This window comes from Cydia splendana, chromosome 11 (assembly GCF_910591565.1).
Source record: "Cydia splendana chromosome 11, ilCydSple1.2, whole genome shotgun sequence".
Classification (NCBI taxonomy): domain Eukaryota; kingdom Metazoa; phylum Arthropoda; class Insecta; order Lepidoptera; family Tortricidae; genus Cydia; species Cydia splendana.
In genome coordinates this window covers 10,171,437-10,192,551 of record NC_085970.1, presented here as the reverse complement: position 1 = coordinate 10,192,551, position 21,115 = coordinate 10,171,437, and the positions used below count along the sequence as shown (strand labels likewise).

Here is a 21,115-nt window from a genome sequence, read left to right as displayed (position 1 = left end):
CGATTTAATCCCTGAATTCAAATTGATTTATTTGACATCTTAAAGGACTACAATCCCTCTCGTTAAGAATTCAAATTAATTCGTGATTGGTGTCGCGTTGCTGACGAAATTGTGAGATATTTCAATATACTTACGTGCCATAAGGTCATAAGTTAATAGAGTCTTTAAGTAAAATACAACACTTTAGTCATGTTGTATACCCAATGTTGTCGCGAGCGTTGGTGAGGGACCAGTATAAAGTTCGTGCTGTTTATCGTTGCAAGTGTTGGGTGACCTAAACCCACCCGTCACCGTGCCCGCCTGCAACGGCAGCGGAAGACCACCCCAACCGGTTATTTCATCGCGCGCCCAGCGCGCTTCGCGGCGAGCTACAGTACGCGGCGCGCGGATATCGTGAACACTACTCATGCACTCTTAAATAGTGGTTAAAAACGGTTTTACGACCCAGAGAGCACGGTTTAAAGACCCAGGCTCTCCGAAACATGTCGCGCGAGTGATTGAAAATATGTATGTGTATGTTGATAAGTATGTAAGTTAAGTGGGTAGAACACAAGAAGATAGAGAGCGCTTTATCCGCCAACAAACTGTCCTCAGTTTGGCGGAATATAAAAATGTAAATACCATGTAAGTTTTTTTGTGAAAAAAAAAATACGTTAGTTAAACCTTAGTCAAACTCTCGTCGACTGGGAAACGAAAATATCAAAACGGTTAGCGTCGAAATTGAGTTCATCGAATTGAAAGGCGCTACGTTTTCTATTAGCGCGAAGTGGAGTTCCGAATTAGAAGATCAATTCGAAGTTTGAAATTCTCAACTTGATTTCTTATTGATATGATATTACATATAAGCTTTGTACTAGAAGAAGAAGAAATACATTTATTTAACATCTTAATTGAGTATAAAAAATAACACAAATTACACAAACTAGATGCTAAACAGGATCCCCATTCAGCATAATTCCACGGCAAGCCATAACGCTACATAGTACTCGCAGTGCTCTAAAGGATCCGCCATCCAAGTATATACTTGGATGGCGCTGCTAGCGTTAGGGTGACGTTCGGATGGCCACTGCAGCTGCATTACTGCTACCGCCTTGACGCGGCCGCTGTATTTGTATATTTCCTTGATAAAATTAGTGATAGATTGAACGATCTAATCGCGGCTGTAATGTGGTTAAGAACGTCACTCATTTTATCAATGAAATTGACAGTGACAACGTCGCAGCAGTAATTGCGCAACAGTAATGCAGCTGCAGTCATCATCTGAACGTCACCTTTTCTGCTACGGCGTTAACGCGGACAATGTCACTGTCAATTTCGTTAATAAATTGCATTGCTGTCGCCATTAACTTCAATTTGTCACTCGTTTTATCAAAGAGGTTGTCAGATACATTGCTGACATCAACTCTGTACTATTAACGCTGCAACAGCAGTCACTAAACGAATGCAACCTTTTTAGGGTTCCATTCCATACTCAAAGGGTAAAAACGGAACCCTATTACTAAGACTCCGCTGTCCGTCTGTCCGTCCGTCTGTCTGTCACCGAGCTGTATCTCATGTACCGTGATAGCTATTAGACAGTTGAAATTTTGAGATGATATATTTCTGTTGCGGCTATAACAAGAAATACTAAAAACATAATAAAATAAATATTTAAGTGGGGCTCCCACACAACAAACGTGATTTTTTTGCCGTTTTATGCATAATGGTACGGAACATTTCGTGCGCGAGTCCGACTCGCACTTGGCCGGCTTTGTGCACGCACGCGCGAGTTGCACTGCATCATAATCGTATAATAACAAATCGTATAATGTCATTCATAATAATGACAAATCAAGTTGATATTTTTATCTTCGAATAGTCCTCTAGGTCTCATGTTCGAATGAAATTAGATCGTCGTTATTTATGTACAGGCACAATGTAGGATTTTAAAAAGCAATTTGTACGTGAGACGTTTCCGATGAAATTTCCCTTTAAAGGTCTCGTAAATTTAGAGAAATGTCCGTACTGAAATGTTTACCATTATTATACGAAGCCGCAAGGTGTAGGGCATTATTATGCAAAGTCAATAGTTGAAAGACTTCGTTAGTAGGAAGATATAGACGGTCATTCCTCTATATAAGCGTATTTTTCCGCTGATAAAATAATACACCTATTTCTAAAATGAGGAACATGCAAAACTGCGAAAATTGGTTTACTATAACACCAACTTATGTAAATAATATAATATAATTAAATGAGTGAAATTAAACTGCCAAATTAAGGCAAATAAGCAAATTTTTGAAATAGTGTAGTGAAATAGTAGTAGTAGTGAAATAGTAGTAGGTGTATTGTTCGAAAGATGGTGAGAGAAGAAGAGAAGGTGATAAAAAACTATGACTATTGTGACTAGGTATTACTAGTATGTAAGTATAGCACTGTCCAAAAAAAAAACAATAATCGCTTGACGTTTCCAATCATTTACTTAACTGCACAATTTATAATAAATTGTTGATCTAAAGTAAGCCAACATATTATATAAGAATTTAAAAAGATATAATACTTTTTAAGACTTTTCTACCACTATGTATATCGTATAGGTACCTACTCCATGATATTTCAGCACGCTTTAAACTACCTACTTAATTTGTCACTTCTGTAATTCGACGTAAAAACTATTTAAAAAAAATGTATGTTGCTTGTTTAAGACTACTCTACCACAATACACCTTGCAACAGTTCATTCACCAAATCCACTGTTTCTCACTACGTAACCCCATATTTATGTACATTAGCAATTACCGAACGAAGTGTTAACCCGTTAGTGCTACGCTAAGTAGTCCATTCACTCCATCTGAGGCGTCATTGTGTAGGTTACGTAACTCTAAAAACCTAGAGTTTATTACCCGTAAATAATACAGTTATTCTTCTCAGTCGTTAAATATACAAAATTAAAAAAAAAATTCTGTAAGTAGGCTTCAAGGGATTTTTCACAAGTCAATACAACATTTATAGTGACATCATATAGTGACATGAAAAATATATAGCAATATTTATAAATACAATACCTAGTTAACTGAAAGAGATTAATTTGTCATTATGTAGGTATTATGCAGTAAAAGCGGCCGAATAAATTCTCTGCAGGACGATTACAGAGTACCTATTCATTTATATATGATCATATTATAACTCAATAATCCTAAGAATCAATATATGATCAACAAACACACCAAACTTCCTTGCGTCACTAAAATCGTCACTATACCATCCACTGCAAAACCAACCCTATTCCACTTCCATAAGATTTATATTGGCTTGATCTCAATCTCAAATCAAATGCTAGGGGAAAACGGGCATTATTTCCAAGGAGTACGGTGCAATGATTCGTCAATCAGCGCGTCTATGCAGTTTGCATATTAATAGTTTAATCTTGGGTGTGGGACGTGACCGCTCGTTCGAATCTATTGTCTGGTAACGTTGAGGCAGTCCGAGTATCGTTGGGTGATTCAACCCGACTAGTGAACCTAGTTGTTCAAGACTTGGACCGTGCGCATTGGAAGGCCTGCCAATATAATATGCGTTCTTAATCGAATAAGTAGGTATATTCCGTCGCTGATTAGGTGCCTCTCTGGCTCCCCTCCAGTTCGCGGTCACCACTCAAAATGGGGGGTTTGACATAAAGTTTTAAGTCATAGTTTATTGTTTGTCATAATTATCATTAGTCCTAAAACTGAAACCGTTAACTTTTCAGGATTTTCGTAAGGTTATCCTATAGATACGTTAGGTTAGGTTTATGGCAATCCTGAAAAGTTACGCGTTTCTGAACCAAACAAATTATAATGACTAACGAAAATGCGGACAAACAAAACAATTAGGACTTAAATCTTTTTGAGAAACAAAAAACAATAGGGACCCCTCAAAAATATTTGTGCCCCGACGATCATCGGTTATCATAGCGAATTGTCGTTTGTCTGTTCTAATTTCTAATGACTGATATAAAAGGCCATGGCAGGATAAGCTAAGTGAATCTGCTCCCAGCGAGTTTTGGCTTGTAATTTTTGTCGATGTGGCTTTGTATTGGTAACAAGTATGCAAAATTTGAGATCCCAAAAGTTGATAGTTTTAAAATAAAAAATAAAAAACTAAATATGATCTTTTTTCAATATTTTATTTTCTAGCTAGCCGATTTTGACGTGCGTCACGCAAAAATATAAAATATAATAAAGACAATATAGAAAACAATATGAATATAGTAAAGACAATTATATGTCGCAGAGATGGTCCTAATGGCGGTGGGCGCATGGGCGTAGTCCCTCGATGTATCACTTCACAGCTAAATTAGTATGCTACCACTGCTACCAGTGCATGAAATAAACATTCGGACTCGTTAACCATACTAGCGCCTACTATATTTCAGTACATACTAAATGATAAAAATAACTAATCACTATTAAGATTCATGCGGATGCATTTTAAAATAAAAAGATCACATAAAACGTTCAAATCTTTATTCAAGTCAAACTAGGCCGGCTCCAACCCTACACCTCTGACCTGAGAAGATTTAGCCTAATATGGGACCGGCAACAAACTCAGAGGGACACATCTTTTCAAAACAACACATAACACATCCTTTCTTTATTTCACAAAAGTAAGCTTCTAATGAAACATAAGAAATCAAAATAACACTTGAAATAAAACACTTAGCTAAATGGTTAAAGAACATTGGATTCTATAAGCTTTCAGAATAATCCTTCAGGTATAAGCCTTCAGGAACGTGGCGAGTTAGGCACGAGGTATGGCTAACGATAACGTCCGATCTCTAGCGCGGTCCGATCAAGAAGAAACAGCCAAACACACAACACACACACTTAGGTGGAGCCTCGCTGCTCCCGCCTCAAAGTCAAGTTGGCTTACCTGCTTGACAAGTCTACCAACATAACAACAAAACTGCCACCTCGTACCGAACTTCAACCCAAGTTAAAACCACTTGACGTTCCAAAGCCTTTTACCTGTCATCTTAGTTCAACAATACGCCACTAGAGGGCGTAGCCGTAGCCGAATATTGCTAATCGATTTGATACAGGCGTCTAAAACTATGAACTATAAAGCTGCAATACGTCCTTCTGGAGTCACGCGCCGACATATATGACATTAATTATCGGATATATTGCCATACAAAAATGAAAAAAAAAACAGAAATTTATTTTTTTCAAAAAAATTTTTTTATTACTTTCACGTCAGCGACACCTCAAAATTTTTCACCAAAGCTAACCTCTTTAATAAGTTACAAAATTAATGTATTTACTTCATTTTATCTGTCGTAGAACAAGGTGTTTTTTTAATTGAATACATCACTCTACATTTTCTATACCCACCCGCTCGTCAAAACTACTCGATTAAAAACTCTTTATAGAAACGTGCATGCTTATAATGATGAACACTGGCCACGTATAAAATAAAAATTAAAGAAATGTCCCTCTGTGCCGGTTATTCACATGAACTTCGAATTTTTATAGTAATTAATTGTCTTTACTATATGCACATAATACGTGACGCAAGTCAAAATCGGCTGTCTAGAAAAAAAATATTGAAAAAAGATCGTTTCGTTTTTTTTTTTTACTATAAACTTTTGGGGGCTCAAATTGTGCAAACTTGTTACCAATACAAAGCCACATCATCGAAAAAAATTACAAGCCAAAACTCGCTGGGGGCAGATTCACTTAGCTTATCCTGCCATGGCCTTTTAATTTAACTCATTTTATTAGCCAGTCACAAAAAAAACCAGAGCCAAACACAGTATCAGTACCGCGCGGTCCAACCGTTAGCGAGTTCGATCCCTGCAATTAGACTATGTTGCAGATTCGAACGTTAGTTACGTTGCACTAAGGATTCCAGCATATGGATGTGTAATTCTTATTGGCCGGGGGCAATGTGGCAAACTGGGTCATTGTGTGCAGTTCACGTGATCGGTAATGCGTTGTGTTTAAGTAACGTTAACACACTTAGCGCCACTTGCACCATTCCACTAACCCGGGGTTAACCGGTTAAACCGGTAACCCAGTGTCAAATTGAACTGGTAACCATGGTAACTCCAGGTTTAACCGATTAACCCTGGGTTAGTGGGATGGTGCAAGTGGCCCTTAAAAAAATAACTAGCCGAACTCATAGCCGAACAAAATAATTGAACTTAAGAAATGATATGATAAGAAATGAATCTCTATTTCATCATCGGGTCATCTAGTAAAGAAATAATTTTATATACTTATCTTAAAACCGATTTTGTTGTAGACTTAACACATAGTTTGCTAGTGCCATTTTTTGTGTAAGTATGTAGTAACAAAATATTTTGTCACTGTTATGCAAACATTTCTTTCAGTATACGTTAAGGTACCTGCAGATCCGAAAGGGAGAAAATTCACCTACTTTAGGGGTTAGGTTACCCACCGTGCTAACTAAGCTACCGAGACTTAGCCGACTGCGGCGAACACTTGCTTAAAACCCCGGCGGTTTTCTGGTTTTACACGCTTACGAGTTAAGAATGACTCACGCTAGACCGAGCCGGGGCCGGGCCGGAGCTTCCAGTGCTTCGTTTTCTATGGAGCATGGAGCATCGTCATAGAGCATGACATATTGGACGCCTCGGCCCGGGCAGGGCCCGGTCTAGCGTGAGTCATCCTTAATGGCTATGTTCGTGTGAGTCTCTAAAACAGAATTTTTGATTGACGTCACCGTATGCTCGTTTCGCTATGTGATTGACAGTAATTTCTTATAATTAATTTTATTTACGTTTTACCTGAAAACACTGTTGAATAATCTCAATATCCATTATCCTCGTAAGGCCCAACGTCCCATTTTTAGGACTGAGAAATGTAGTCCTTCCGGCCCAAGCAACTATATTAATTTATCAATTAGCGGCCCAGAGTCCTAAAATTAGGTCATTCACTTCTGACACGTACCGATCCTAAATCTTTGCGTGTAAAGAAACCTTTATTTCTTAAATATGGCGGAACTGAACGCAGCTATTATGGTTACCTGTCAGTTTGACGTTTGACAATCAAATGACAGTCTTTTGGCACGCGGATGTTGGGAAGATGGCGTCCTCGCGAAAACGTTGTAAGTAAATCCGTTTTTTTCACCAGAATCTTAAATTATTTTAACCTAAATTTAATTAAAAATACTTATTTAAGCTTTGTATTATGACGATCACTAAAAATTTTTTTCCGCTATTATTTATTTCGAGCAGGAGATGCGAGTAAATTTCGATGTCCTAAAATTAGGTCGATGGAATGTTATTGCATTAGTACAATATAATTGTTTTGTCATAAATTTGGGACTTCGGGCGTTTATTCCGAGTGTTGCATTGTTACAGGCTTGAGGGATGCAGAATTAGAAAATTATTTAAATCTAAACGAATCCGACTTAGAAATAAGTGATTACGATGATGACATATTTGATGCGGATTTTCAACCCCCGAGACGTGATCAGCCTTCTTACTCCTCAACATCTTCGTCACCTGAAGATGAAAATGAACTAGTTCCTCCAGAGACCCAGATGGTTACTGCTTCGGTTGGAAATAAAAATGTCACGCCTGCAGAATCTCACATTTCACGCCGTTCTCGTGGAAATTCAAGGACTCGAATTTCTTTTTTATGATGTTTAATTGTTTATATAAGTAATGTGAGAAACTTGATCTCATCCTTAATAAAGTGCAATTGTTAAACAAAGTTGAGGCTGATGTGATAATATTTTAGAAGAAAGTGCTTTTTGTTGATGTTTAGAATACATAAGTTTAGATTTTTTGTACAACTGTAATGTACTACCTACATAAATAAAAATAATTATGAAATATGTATGTTCGTTTTTATTTAATGATTCACAGCTATTTCATTGGTTTATTGCAAATGTAGTGACTAGATAAAATAACAAATATTCACAAAATATAATCCCAGTGACCTAAAAATAGGACATTTTTTTTTCGAGTAATTTTAAATTAATTTTATTCATAATACTTACATTTACAGTACTTAATAAGACTTCAGCTAAAAATATGCCAATTTCAGATTTTATAGCAAGTAGAAGGTCTGGGCCGCTAGTATAAGTACCTAAAATTAGGCCCTTGGGTAGATATGATAAACGTCCTAAAAATAGCTTGGGCCTTACGAGGTTATATTCATGTATTTGACACTCCATTATCCTGAAATGCCGTTTGGTTTGCATAGTTTCCAGCGCATCGCATACCCTAATGACCGATCATTTAACCAAATAATATCTGTCTAATCTTCCTCTATAATGTAGCTATGCACTAATTCCATTGTGCATTATTCTTTTAAAAGGACATTTATGAGTGAGAAAGGAATTGAGTTAAGACCTTTTAAGTCAGTAGCTTGCGGTGTTTGGACACGGTTGATTAATTGCTTTTCGATCCATGGTCTATTGAGACACTGGCTAATTGCTAATCCATTTTCAGACAAAATCTATATATGCTAATGCCTGTTTGTATCATCATCATCATAATGATCATATGTCATCATACTGGTAATAAGAAAAACAGGATATACATATATATCTCTACTAGAGTCGTTAACTTTTATTGTATTGTCCTTAGAATTGACCCCGCGACGCAAAAAGAGGGTGTTATAAAATCGACGCCAATATCTGTCTGTGTGTCTGTGGCATCGTAGCTCATATACCTGTCTGTCTGTCTATCTATGGTATATCGTAGCTCACATACAGATGGATCGATTTGATGCGGTTTTTTACGTGAAAACGAGTTTCCCTGCGGTGGTTCTTAGCTATGTTTGATAAAAAACGATCCAGCAGTTTGAAGTGAATGAGCTATTTTCCCTAATGATAGTAGGCATTATAAATGTGTTTGATCTACCTAGATCACTCGGATTCCACAGCAGCTTAGAAACTACTAGAAACACTTACCCATATTAATAAGTTTGAGATCACTAAATGTAACATCAAAGCCTAGATCTGCGCAGATATATTATTCATTGTATCTCAAAGCCACCGGTATATACAATTCTCTGTGACTGTTTCCTTCAGGCCAATTCGAACGTACAATTTGACATTAAAATGATATTTAAATGATGTCATTTTATCAGTCGCGCGTGCATTTCGCTTGTAATTGTCCATACTTCTATTGGCACGAGCGAGAAGCACGGGGAAATGAGAACAAAATGACATTGCTTAGATATCATATTGATGTCAAAATGTAAGTTTGTATTTACCTCCTTGCATGTTTCGGTTCTGTATGTACAAGTTGTCTGAATACCTAATTATGGTAAATGTCCTAGTGTTTGTCAGTCTACTCCAAGTGTTAACAGTTTGTCACTTCTATTGCTAAGAATTACGTTTGTGGTAGTGTCAAGAACTGTATGAGACTGTATGAGAAGATATCTAGTCCTCTTACCACCTGATGGTAAGAGGACTAATAAGTATATAGTCGTTTCTCGTTTACAACTTCAGTGGTGTAAAAGTGCGCGTTGCGCGTTCCTTGTTTTTGCATCATGCAATCATTCAAATGATTACATGTATAACTAATAAGAAGGATAGGTGTATTACTAAAACAAATATTTTTCTGACTCCTATTGGCTATACGCGAAGTTTATTGGTGGACAACTTCAAATTCAAGCAACGACAACGCAAATCATTATACTATTCTAGTTTCATACTATTTTGACAGCTATCTACGACGATCAGATATGTCGCATTGCCGCCATGGTGGCGCCACAGTCATCCTATCCATCCACAAAGCTAAAAGTTTGATCACGAACGCATCGAGTCTCAGATATCCTCAGAAATGACGCTCAGACTTACAATTGCCTCGCGGAAACAATCTAACATGTCCTGAATTAGAAACATTGCAACTATCCATTGATGTACCCCACATAGTTGCAACAAGCGAACGTAGGCGATGCCCCTCGCATGAGCAAGTGCTGCCCTTGTCTGGTCGTTGTCATCACCCAGTCATTCGCATCGCCAGGAATGCAATGTCATGACACCAGTCTGAATCTTCCACGTCAGTAACCAACCTAAAAACAACCTTGTCATCATTCCCTTGAAGTTGTTTTTAGATTACGCGCGCACGCAACGCTTACGACATTTAGTTTTTGAGTGCTCAGGTATCGTAAACGAACGTGAACGGTATTCTGAAAGCCAATAAGTTGAAATTCGAAGAATGGTAACGACTAACAAAGGGCATTATCCAGGCTCCGATGGCTCCTGTGCATGCATTCCTATGACGATGCTCGAGTTTGAACTTTACGCACTAATGTCCTTGAGTTGAAATCAGGTTGATGGAGACTGAAAGTTGTAACATTTATTGGGTTGAGCAGTCTTGAATGGCGATGGTAGTTTGTTGCCAGAAGGACATCTCGTGAATTAAGTAGTCGGATAATTCTGGATTTTATTCATGTGGTTTTAAGGTTGGTATTGGGTTGTATTTTTTTAAGGTCGACAGCTTGGGAGTGCGTCGACATTATAATTTTAGCCCGGATGGTTTCATGCAGTTTTTATTGTGGTAGGGTCATAGGCCTCGCTTTCATTTTGTTGCGTATGTGAAGGATTTCTGCGAGCGATAGGTCGGTCTAATTAGAAAAATTTATAGCAATTGAATTATATAAATTGCTGTGGGTTGTTCACCCCGTTTCTCTAGTCATTAAGAGATATTGCGTGTTGGTATTTGGACGTTCGACTTTGTTTCATGTTTTGTTTTCATAATTGAATTAATACACTGTAAATAAACAACGAAAATGCGATAACAGGCGTAGAGAAAATGTAGGCAGTTTTCCTTGTCTTGCCTTGGCAGATAAAGACAAGTCAAACTCTATAAAAGGTAACGTCCTTTGTCTGTGTGTAGATGACGCTACTTATGCAGCTCTTCAACTACCTTTAATATCCTAACGTCATATATTGAGCTACGTGCACAGGTTACACAGGCACCGCATTATGAAGCGTTTATGATATGACGCAGGTAAGATGAGGCCATCCGCAGCAGCACAGCAGAGGGCCTACCGCGAACCACGTTCGTTCGTGTCAAGTAGGGGTACTGATAGTTCCACTACTTGACGTTAGATGTCGACTACGAAATAACGCGCATTTTGGTAAGAAAAATGATGTAGGTATGGAGTTACCACTCTTTCTTTACTTATATCTCTATGCAAGTACTGTGGGATTAATATAGACCGGTATATTTCTGTCGATGCGTCTGATCGACTCTTTGGCCCAAAATAGAACTCCGTAATGTAACATTAATTCATCATTTCGGTAGGAAGGTCATACTCGTACCAACGGCTCATGGAGTATTTTCGTTCCAGAGGATCTACCGCCAACCACATTCGACGTGTTGCCTCTCTGTCGCACTTGTAATTCGTATGTAAGTGTGACAGGGAGGCAACACGTCGAACGTGATTCGCGGTAGGCCCTCAGAACCAAAGTAACCGATGTAGCCCTCCGAATCGCTAAACTTAAGTGGCAGTGGGCGGGGCACATTGCCCGTAGAACCGATGGCCATTGGGGCGGAAAGGTTCTTGAGTGGCGACCACGTACCGGAAGGCGCAGCATGGGTAGACCCCCCCACAAGGTGGACTGACGACCTGGTAAAGGTTGCGGGAGACCGCTGGATGCGGGTGGCGCAAGACCGGTCATTGTGGCACTTTTTGGCGGAGGCCTATGTCCAGCAGTGGACGTCCTCTGGCTGATATGATGACGATGACGCAGGTACTCATAGGTGCTATAGGTACTTGTTGTAAAATATTGCGAGTAGCACTACCCTAAATCATTTTACACTACAATATATGCTCCATATTGTTGTTGAGGTGATTTGGGGAATCCGTGGCTATAATAACTAAAACCTATGTAGCTTTTAAACTGAACAATCAGTTGAGCTCAGGTGGGTTTTTTGCTCCAGAACAGACAGATATTGACATAAATTCGGTACCATATAAAATCAATATTAAGTGGTATACAGAAAACTATAGGTACTCTTACTCCAAACATACATACTCGTAAATGGCGTTATTTATAAATCTCTGTCTAATATCTGTTGAGTTTTTGGAAGAAGCAAGTTTTATGAATAACATGGTAAAACTATATAAGTATCTCAAACTCTATCAACATTAACATGGCGACACGTAATCGGACCGGCGCGTGCGACGTTCTTTTATTTTTAAATTTTATCCTCATTCGGGCCATGAACTTGGCCATAAATATTCCCAGAACCACACTTGGACACAAAGGCGTTTCTCTAACAAGTGTTACGTTTAGTACGGATCAAACGAAGGACAGTGATAGAGGACCTTTAGATGAGACTGATGAGAGAAGTCGTGCGGGAAACAACCAAAGCGTTGGTGCTCTTCTCGGCGCTATTGGGGCGCGTTTCCTCTCAACCTCACCTTTGCCGAAAGGCAGCCTTCGAGCTACCGATTCGACTCCCACGCACGGTCAGCAAAAATTTATGGTTTCGCAGAGATCATCGACATTTTAGCTCCACACCTTGGAAACCATCGGAACAGTTTTCGGTCAAATGAGTCAAATCTTATTAATATGTAGCCGATTCAGGTTTCTCGACCTTTAAGTAATAGGTAGAATTTTTGTAATTTTTGGATCTTTCAAGTTACAAAAGTTAATTTAAAAGAGCATAATACACATACACACATCAAATCGGTAGCTCTGAAAGTCGTATATGATGATTGTATCTAATTTGAAACCGACACCGTGTATAAACTCATTGACTGACAGGCCCAGATTTAGAGACCCAGGGCCCCTAGGCACTCGGTATATCACTTGAACTCTCTATTGTTTCCCAAAAAGTTTTAAGTCATAATGTATTGTTTGTCTGCACTTTCGTTCTTAGTCATAATTAATTTGGTTCAAAAACGCGTAACTTTTCAGGATTGCCATAAAACACACCTAACCTATCTATAGAAATATACCTGACGAAAATCCTGAAAAGTTAACGGTTTCAGTTTTATGACTAATGATAATATGACAATCAATACATTGTGAACTCAAACTTTATGTGAAACAAAGGGACCCCCACTTGGAATTTAGGGAGGGTTCTGCATCTCAAAACCATAGGTTGCCTAGACCCCTAGGCCCCCACCTTGTGAGTCTAGGCGTAAATCCAGCACTGTCGACCGACTAGTAAGCATCTAAGAAAATTATGGGATCGATTTTAAATTCGTAACCAAGACCTCCATCTTGATGTAACACACACGCCATACTGCAAAACTTCTAGCGCTTGTAACCAGCTGACCTCTGTAAATGTTTAATGAACCTCAATGCGGAATCGCCACATTATTTTACACGAATAGCAAGCTGAAATAGAAAATTTACAAAGCAAATTTTGGCTGGAATAACCTACATTTGCTGGCTAAATATTTATTGTGGGAAAATAGTGGAAATAATATTAGCTACGTGCGAAGTGCATGGTGGGTAAAGTAAAGCGAACGCAGCGCATGCGATGGTGAAAATTGGAACTAATGAAGGATAGCGTCTTTTACATTCCATACAAGTTTATATGGCTCGAAATGGAACTTTAATTTACGATTACTCCTGAGTTAGTTATAGATGAAAATCGTGTGAAAATCTGTTCAGTATATTTTGAGTTTTGGAGTAGTTTTATAAGACGTAGTGAATTGACGTTTTCCTCTAGATTTGCGGATGCTAGGTTGCGTGACAGTCGTGCACGAAGCGAATAGCTTAACTACAATTTCAGTTTTTAGTTGCTATAAAATACTGGATAAATTAATAATGATACAGAATACTGGGTTTAAATTGAATCGTGAAATGACATATGAATGAAAAATTTACCTCGTTCGTTTCGTTCCTTTCGGTAATAGATATAATATGGTTATGAAATTTTTATTGTCAATAAACTGCTATATGTGTTCCTTGTGAAATTCCATGATTCATCATTCCATGGCGAAAATAGAAATATTACACAGGTGACTGAAAACGGGCCCGTTCTGATTTTGTTGTGGATTCTTTTTTCGTCAGATTAAGATAAGGATAGATAAGAGTTTCCCATCCTGTACTTAATAAGCGCATATTCAGTTAGCCTTAATAAATCTTCCACTAAGTTACGAAAACGTACGTTATTTTTGTAAACCACTGGAAAACCTACAGTTATTTTTTGTCCCATATTGGGATTAGGATTTCGTATTTTCGTACCCCAACGCACCTTATATAGGTATGTACCCGGGTCGTTAACTTTTGATGTTTTGTTCCAAATGATATTTTGTACAAACTTTAAAACTAAATTCACCTACTAACCACATTTTTCTATATAATTACAGGCTCCAATTTCACCACGGTGACAGGTGCGACAATTGTAAAACATCACTGTTGCTGACGTCACAGGCATCCATGGGCTACGTTTACCGCTTACCATCGGGCGGACCGTATTCCTGTTTGCCACCATCATTGTTTTATTAAAAAAAACTTTATTATATCGAAAAAAAACAGATATTTCTCTTGCTAAGTTTATGACAATTGTCACAAGAAACACTACAATTGTCACGAAATTCCGACATATCACTCATTACCTGTCAAGAATTACCTATACAATTCTTCTAAATCTTGACAATTGTCAGAAACTTCGCAAAAGAAATATCTGTTTTTTTCCGATATAATAAAGTTTTTTTAAATAATACAATGATGGTGGCAAACAGGAATACAGCCCGCCCGATGGTAAGTGGTAACCGTAGCCCATGGATGCCTGTGACGTCAGCAACAGTGATTTTACAATAGTCGCACCTGTCACCGTGGTGAAATTGGGGCCAGGTAATACATAACAAAGCCAGCCACGTAAGTAAGTAAACGACATCGATCATGGCCGCGGAAAGAATTTAACTTGCAGTCGACAAGTTCAAACAAAGACAGTTCTTTTATTTCTGACTTAATAATGTCTACTGCGCCCGTAGTTTCAGCATAAAACCGGCCAAGTGCGAGTCGGACTCGCGAACGAAGGGTTCCGTACCATTACGCAAAAAACGGCAGAAAAATCACGTTTATTGTATGGGAGCCCCACTTAAATATTTATTATATTCTGTTTTTAGTATTTGTTGTTATAGCGGCAACAGAAATACATCATCTATGAAAATTTCAACTGTCTAGCTATCACGGTTCATGAGATAGAGCCTGGTGACAGACAGACAGACGGTCAGCGGAGTCTTAGTAATAGGGTCCCGTTTTTTACCCTTTGGGTACGGAACCCTAAAAAAAGTTTAAGTAGCTCGGTTTAGTATAAAAGATTGAAAATGTCAGGAATGAAAGACTGAAGTTGGTCTTGTTAGAAATAAAAGAGATACTACATTGAGGGAGACGATCGATACTGCTAAAATAAAATAAATGTACTTACAGCTAGACTAGTTTCTGCCCCGACTTCGTCTGCATGGAGTGATGATGATTGATTACACAGATTTAAATATACCATAGATGACGCAAATGCATCTACTTCGCGTGTCCGAACCCCGACCAAGCGTCAAGGTTGGCCGTCGCTATTGACATTCCACGCGCGGCAGTTGTTGCAGCCGGTCGTCCGTAAAAAATTAAAAAATGCCTCGTTGCGTGATAATTAACTGCAACAGCCCAAAAATTGCAAGCACCCAAGGGCAAGGACATATTTCCTATCACAGGTAAGTAATTTTAAAATAATATTATGCGTAAATTCATTTTAAAACAATTTTTTAAGTATTCCTAGTTGTGATTCCAATAATGTACCTAAGTAACTATAGATTAACGTTACAAAACTAAATTTATTAAACACTGCGCGTTTGCTTTGAGCGTTTGATCTGACGTTGTGAGTTAAGAGACGATGAATTTCGGAACTAGCGATACTGTCGCGCATCGCTTCAACTTCGTGGTACAGGCCGTTTATCATTCGTCTGTCAAATTTAGCGACTAGTGTTGTTCGTTCTACCGATCGCTTCTAATAATCGATTTTAATCGATATCGGACAGGTGAATGATATTAACTATTTAAAAAAAAACTATTAGTAGTTATTGATAAAAAAAATCATGTCGTAAATTTACACGACACCTTTAAAAAGAAGGGTAATTTAAGCACTTACGATTATATGTCTGCCTATATGTTTAGTAGGGTTATACATTTCTATTGTGTTAAAAAAACTTTCATTATTTATGTTTTCCACATGATCCAGTCATAGATTTTGAAAATACCAGTTTCATTGAAGGGAAAAGTTGGGAAGAAGATCATTCGTCTGTTTTTATCATTCGTCTGTCTTTATCATTCGTCTGTCAGAAAATCGATGTCATTCATGACAATCGATTTGTGATTTTTGGCGTGGTTCGCGGGGGAGCGGGGAGTGAGCGAGCGAGACCGCAGATATAAAATCTATGAGTATGAGCAAGACAGTTGAATCGTAGCGGGGCAGAGGGGCATCGGTGTCTTTGAATCGGTTAGGTTTTCCCATCACTAAATTGCGGCTGTGACGTCACAGTAGGTGGTAAAAAGTCGGCACGCTTGGTTTCAATACAAATCGTGATATTTGCTTCATCTATGGTATATTTAAGTCTGTGATTGATTATCTTTATGTCCTTCCCTTATAACTCTGTACTTTTAGGTAACATTTAAATAAAACTTAACAAAATCTACCCTCACATGGCTCTTTATGCCAGGTGAGGGTAGATGAAAACATTACACGGTCAAATAATGTAGGTTAAAGTCAAGTCGTTAAGCAGATCCAGTCGGTTCTGTAATTGGTCGGTTAGCTTCTGCCCGCGACTACGTCTGCATGGAATGATGATGATGATGATTATTGAGAAAAACTACCCTATGTCCTTTCTCGTTGCCTTAATATATATCCATACCAAATGTTGTCCAAATCGGTTCAGCGGTTTAAGCGTGAAGAGGTAACAGACAGACACACTTTCGCATTTATAATAATAATATATGTATGGATTACTAGGGATTTGTTATAGCATTCAAAATAAAACGAAAACCCAACTACAGTGTCTGTGTTTATTTATCTAATACGTAAGGCTTTCGGCATGCGAAGCTGCTGGTCGCAAGATGGCATCATTTTCGTCAAATTGGCCTCCGGCCGGCGCGAGCGCGTTGGATCTGAAGAGGATATAGAGCGCCTGAAGCAGCCAATTAGCAGCGTACAGCCACCGCTGTCGTCTTCTACTCCCGAGCCCGGTGCCGCTGCTGCGTTGAATGCCGGGTCGGGTACCCTCGACTGTGAAACCATCAAGTCCAAGCGCAGATGAAGTCGATGTGTTCATTTGATATAATTATGCTCGTGTTTTTGCCTACTTTTAACTTTGTGTTGATGCTATTTATTTAATTATCTCGTTTTTACTATGGCAGCAAGCGCTTGAAGCGCTTTTTGTATAACATGTTGAGTAACTTCCACTCGCTAACATTTATTTGTTCTTACCCACTTTATTTTTGTGATTTCTCTTTGTTTTTCATTTGATTATTTGACGTATGACGTTTGTGACATTAGTTACGTCAACCTACTAGTAAGTTTGTTTGAGACTTTGTTTAAACCTCTTACGTTATATTATCTCACAATATTTAATTCTAGTTGCTGTCTTAGTGTAAATGTATGCTGCCATTTTATTTAATTTAATTCAATTTATTTCTTTAGGTAATCTAATTCTGTATCTTTTTCCTTGTTTGTGATCTCACAGGATAACCAGCAGGATAAGCGGGATTGTGTGGCCATTTTGTAACCACAACTTCATGCTTTATTAATTATTACTCTTGCATTTACATTTAGGTATATTTTTAGTTATAGCGTATATATAGTATATTTTTTTTTATTATATTCATTTATTCTATATTTATGTCAGATAACGAAAACGAATCCTTTTATTCTGCTAGCGATGATAGTTCTATGTTCCATTCTTTATGTTCCCCCGATAATTCTCTTACACTGGGTGCTCTTGTGGCTCGCGAATTTCATAACTCTCGTCATTTCAATGTGTGTCACATTAACGCCCAGAGTATCCCCTCTCACTATAATGAGCTTTTAAACAGTTTTCAAAGCGGATGTGTGCATGCGATTCTTGTTTCGGAGAGTTGGTTGAAACCCACCCTAAACTCAACGTCTTATGCCTTGCCTGGTTATGTTTTAATCAGAAACGACCGGACTGGCAAGGGCGGTGGTGGTGTTGCCATTTATCTCAGAAGTTCCATTCCGTACAAAATTCTATCTGTAACTCGTTCGCTGTACTCTGGCAAAGCGGAATGGATATTTCTCGAGATAAATGTCAAAGGGGTTAAAGCCGTTTTGGGCGTAGTTTACTGTCCCCCTACCATTGATTACTTCTCTGATCTAGAGCACATTCTCGAGTCCCTGAGCGCAGATTACACACATCACCTGATCATGGGTGATTTAAACACTGACCTTTGCAAAGACACTCCACAATCGCGTAAATTGAAATCTATTCTTCATTCAGTTAGTTTTTCTGTACTACCCCTGGCTCCTACCCATCATACTGTCTCTTCTGACACCTGGTTGGATGTCATTCTTACTTCATCTCCTGGTCTCATCGCAAAACAGGGTCAGCTCTTAGCTCCTGGTTTTTCGCACCATGATCTCATATTTGCTTCGTATAAAATCAAGCCACCTAAATGTAAACCTGTACTGATAAACATACGTAGCTTTGCTAAGGTTGATTCTGCTGCTCTTTTAAAGGACGCCGCGTCCATTGACTGGTCACCTGTGCTCTCCGCCTCAACAGCTGACGCCAAGGTTTCTCTTTTTAACGCTGCCACTCTGAAACTTTTTGATAAACATGCACCCGTTCACACCGTACGAGTCAAGCGGCCGCCGGCCCCTTGGATCACAGAGAGTGTCCGTCTGGCTATGAGGAAGAGGAACCGAGCTTTTAGTCTCTTTAAGCGTGCTCGCACTGACGAGAACTGGAAACTTTTTAAGATTGCCCGTAATCGCTGCAACCAGGTGGTGCGTACAGCGAAGCGACGGTTTATTCATGACAATGTGTCCTCCTCGTCTATGGCCGATGTATGGAAGTTTATCAAGTCACTTGGTCTTGGAAAACCTGCAAGTGGGTTCAGCAATGATACTTTCTCACTTAATGATCTCAACAGACACTTCTCTTCTGCTGTTACTCTCGACAATCGGATTAAGGCTACCACTCTCTCTAACATTTCGTCTCTTTCCTCCCCTGTCTCAGATTTTTTCTCTTTTTCTCCCGTTTCTGTCTCTGATATAAAGACCATAATAAAAGCAATCAAGTCTAAAGCCGTGGGCTGGGATGATGTCAGCCGTTTTATGATTCTATCCGTTCTCGACTGTGTGCTTTCTACAATAGCTGACATCATCAACTGCTCACTGGCCAATGGCGAATTCCCTTCCCTTTGGCGTAAGGCTTTTGTTATTCCACTGCCAAAAGTTAGTAATCCCTCCACTCTTAGCAATTTCCGGCCAATCTCTATCCTCCCTTTTCTCTCTAAGATAGCTGAAGCGGTGGCTCACAAGCAATTGTCCCTTTTTATTCACTCCCATAACTTGTTAAGTCCCTTACAGTCAGGTTTCCGTCCTAGTCACAGCACCTGCACTGCGCTTCTTAAGGTGACGGAAGACATCAGACAGGGCATGGAGAACCAAATGGTCACGATACTCGTTTTAATAGATTTCTCCAACGCATTTAATACCGTAGACCATGATATCCTCCTTGCCCTGCTCAAACATCTGAATGTGTCTCCGACAGCCCTTAACTGGTTCGCGACTTATCTGGGTGGTCGCCAACAAGCGGTTAGGCTTGACAAGTCTCTATCTGATTGGTGTGATCTTGCGACTGGCGTGCCTCAAGGCGGAATTTTGTCTCCGCTCCTTTTTTCCACCTTCATAAATTTTATCACACCTGGCCTTCGTTGTTCCCACCACCTGTATGCCGACGATCTGCAGCTTTACGACCAGTGTGAAGTGACTAATATTTCGAGTTCGATTGATAGGCTCAACGTGGACCTATTGCACATCCAACAGTGGTCTGAGCAGTATGGCCTTTATGTGAACCCGTCTAAGTGCCAGGCCATCGTTATTGGCAGTTCTCGACAGGTGGCCAGACTGGACTTTGACACTATTGCACCAGTAAACTTTAACGGATCACCAATACAATTTAGTCACAGTGTTAAGGACCTAGGCATTATGCTCGACAGTTCGTTGGATTGGAAAGCGCAGGTTTCTGAGGTCAGCCGAAAAGTTATGGGTTCTCTTCATTCACTAAATAAGCTAAAGCACTTTTTGCCTATCAAGACTAAAATTCTCCTTATAAACACTCTAATTCTACCTATAATTGATTATGGTGATGTGTGTTATCCTGACCTAACTGAAGAACTTCTCAATAAGTTGGATCGCCTTCTCAATAACTGCATTCGTTTCATTTTTTGTCTGCGTAAATACGATCATGTCTCTTCATACCGCTCCCAGCTTGGCTGGCTTCCCATCCGTCAACGACGCAGTGTTCGCATGCTGTGCACTCTATACTCTGTCCTCAACGATCCACACTCTCCTGTATACCTCAGGTCCCTCTTTCAATACTACGGCGTTTCTCGCAACCGTCAGCTTCGCTCTTCTGGCAATATGTCCTTATCCATCCCTCCACATCGCACTGGCTTTATGTCAGATTCGTTCTGCGTGCAGGCAGCGCGCCTTTGGAACCGACTCCCCCTTAGTATTAAAAATGCCCCAAACAAGTTCGCTTTTAAGAAATCGTTACGTGCTTTCCTTGCTGGTAGAATGAAGGATTCCTAGTTTTAGTTATATAAGTTATATATTTTATTGTATATATTTAATGTTAGGTATATATATATATATATGTATATTTATATTTTTATTATATGTATATTTATATTATATGTATCGTGTATATTTTGATGTACTTGCGTATGTATGTTAAAATTCTTTAAATTAGCGTTGCGTCCTTATATTAAATTGTGTTAGTAGTAGTAGCAGTTGCACCGCCCACAATCTCTCTGCTTTGCCTTAAGGTTGACTGGTAGAGAATGCTTTTGGCATTAAGTCCGCCTTTTGTACGATAAGTTTTCTTTTGTGCAATAAAGTTTAAATAAATAAATAAATAAATAATACCTTTAAACGAGCAATTCTTGTTTACATATATATTTCGGGGATC

At 38.9% G+C, this 21,115-nt stretch overlaps 2 protein-coding genes across 2 annotated transcripts in view; one reads left to right on the top strand and one right to left on the bottom strand.

Moving 5' to 3' along the window:
* Positions 1–408, bottom strand: part of LOC134795119 (uncharacterized) — a 31,798-nt gene extending 31,390 nt beyond the window's left edge. Inside the window, exon 1 of the mRNA XM_063766952.1 lies at positions 292–408. Within this exon, the coding sequence (XP_063623022.1) occupies positions 292–408 (117 nt within the window). The remainder of the gene's footprint in view (positions 1–291) is intronic.
* LOC134794888 (brain tumor protein-like) overlaps positions 1–21,115 on the top strand; it is a 500,480-nt gene that overhangs the window by 13,378 nt on the left and 465,987 nt on the right. The window lies entirely within an intron of this gene.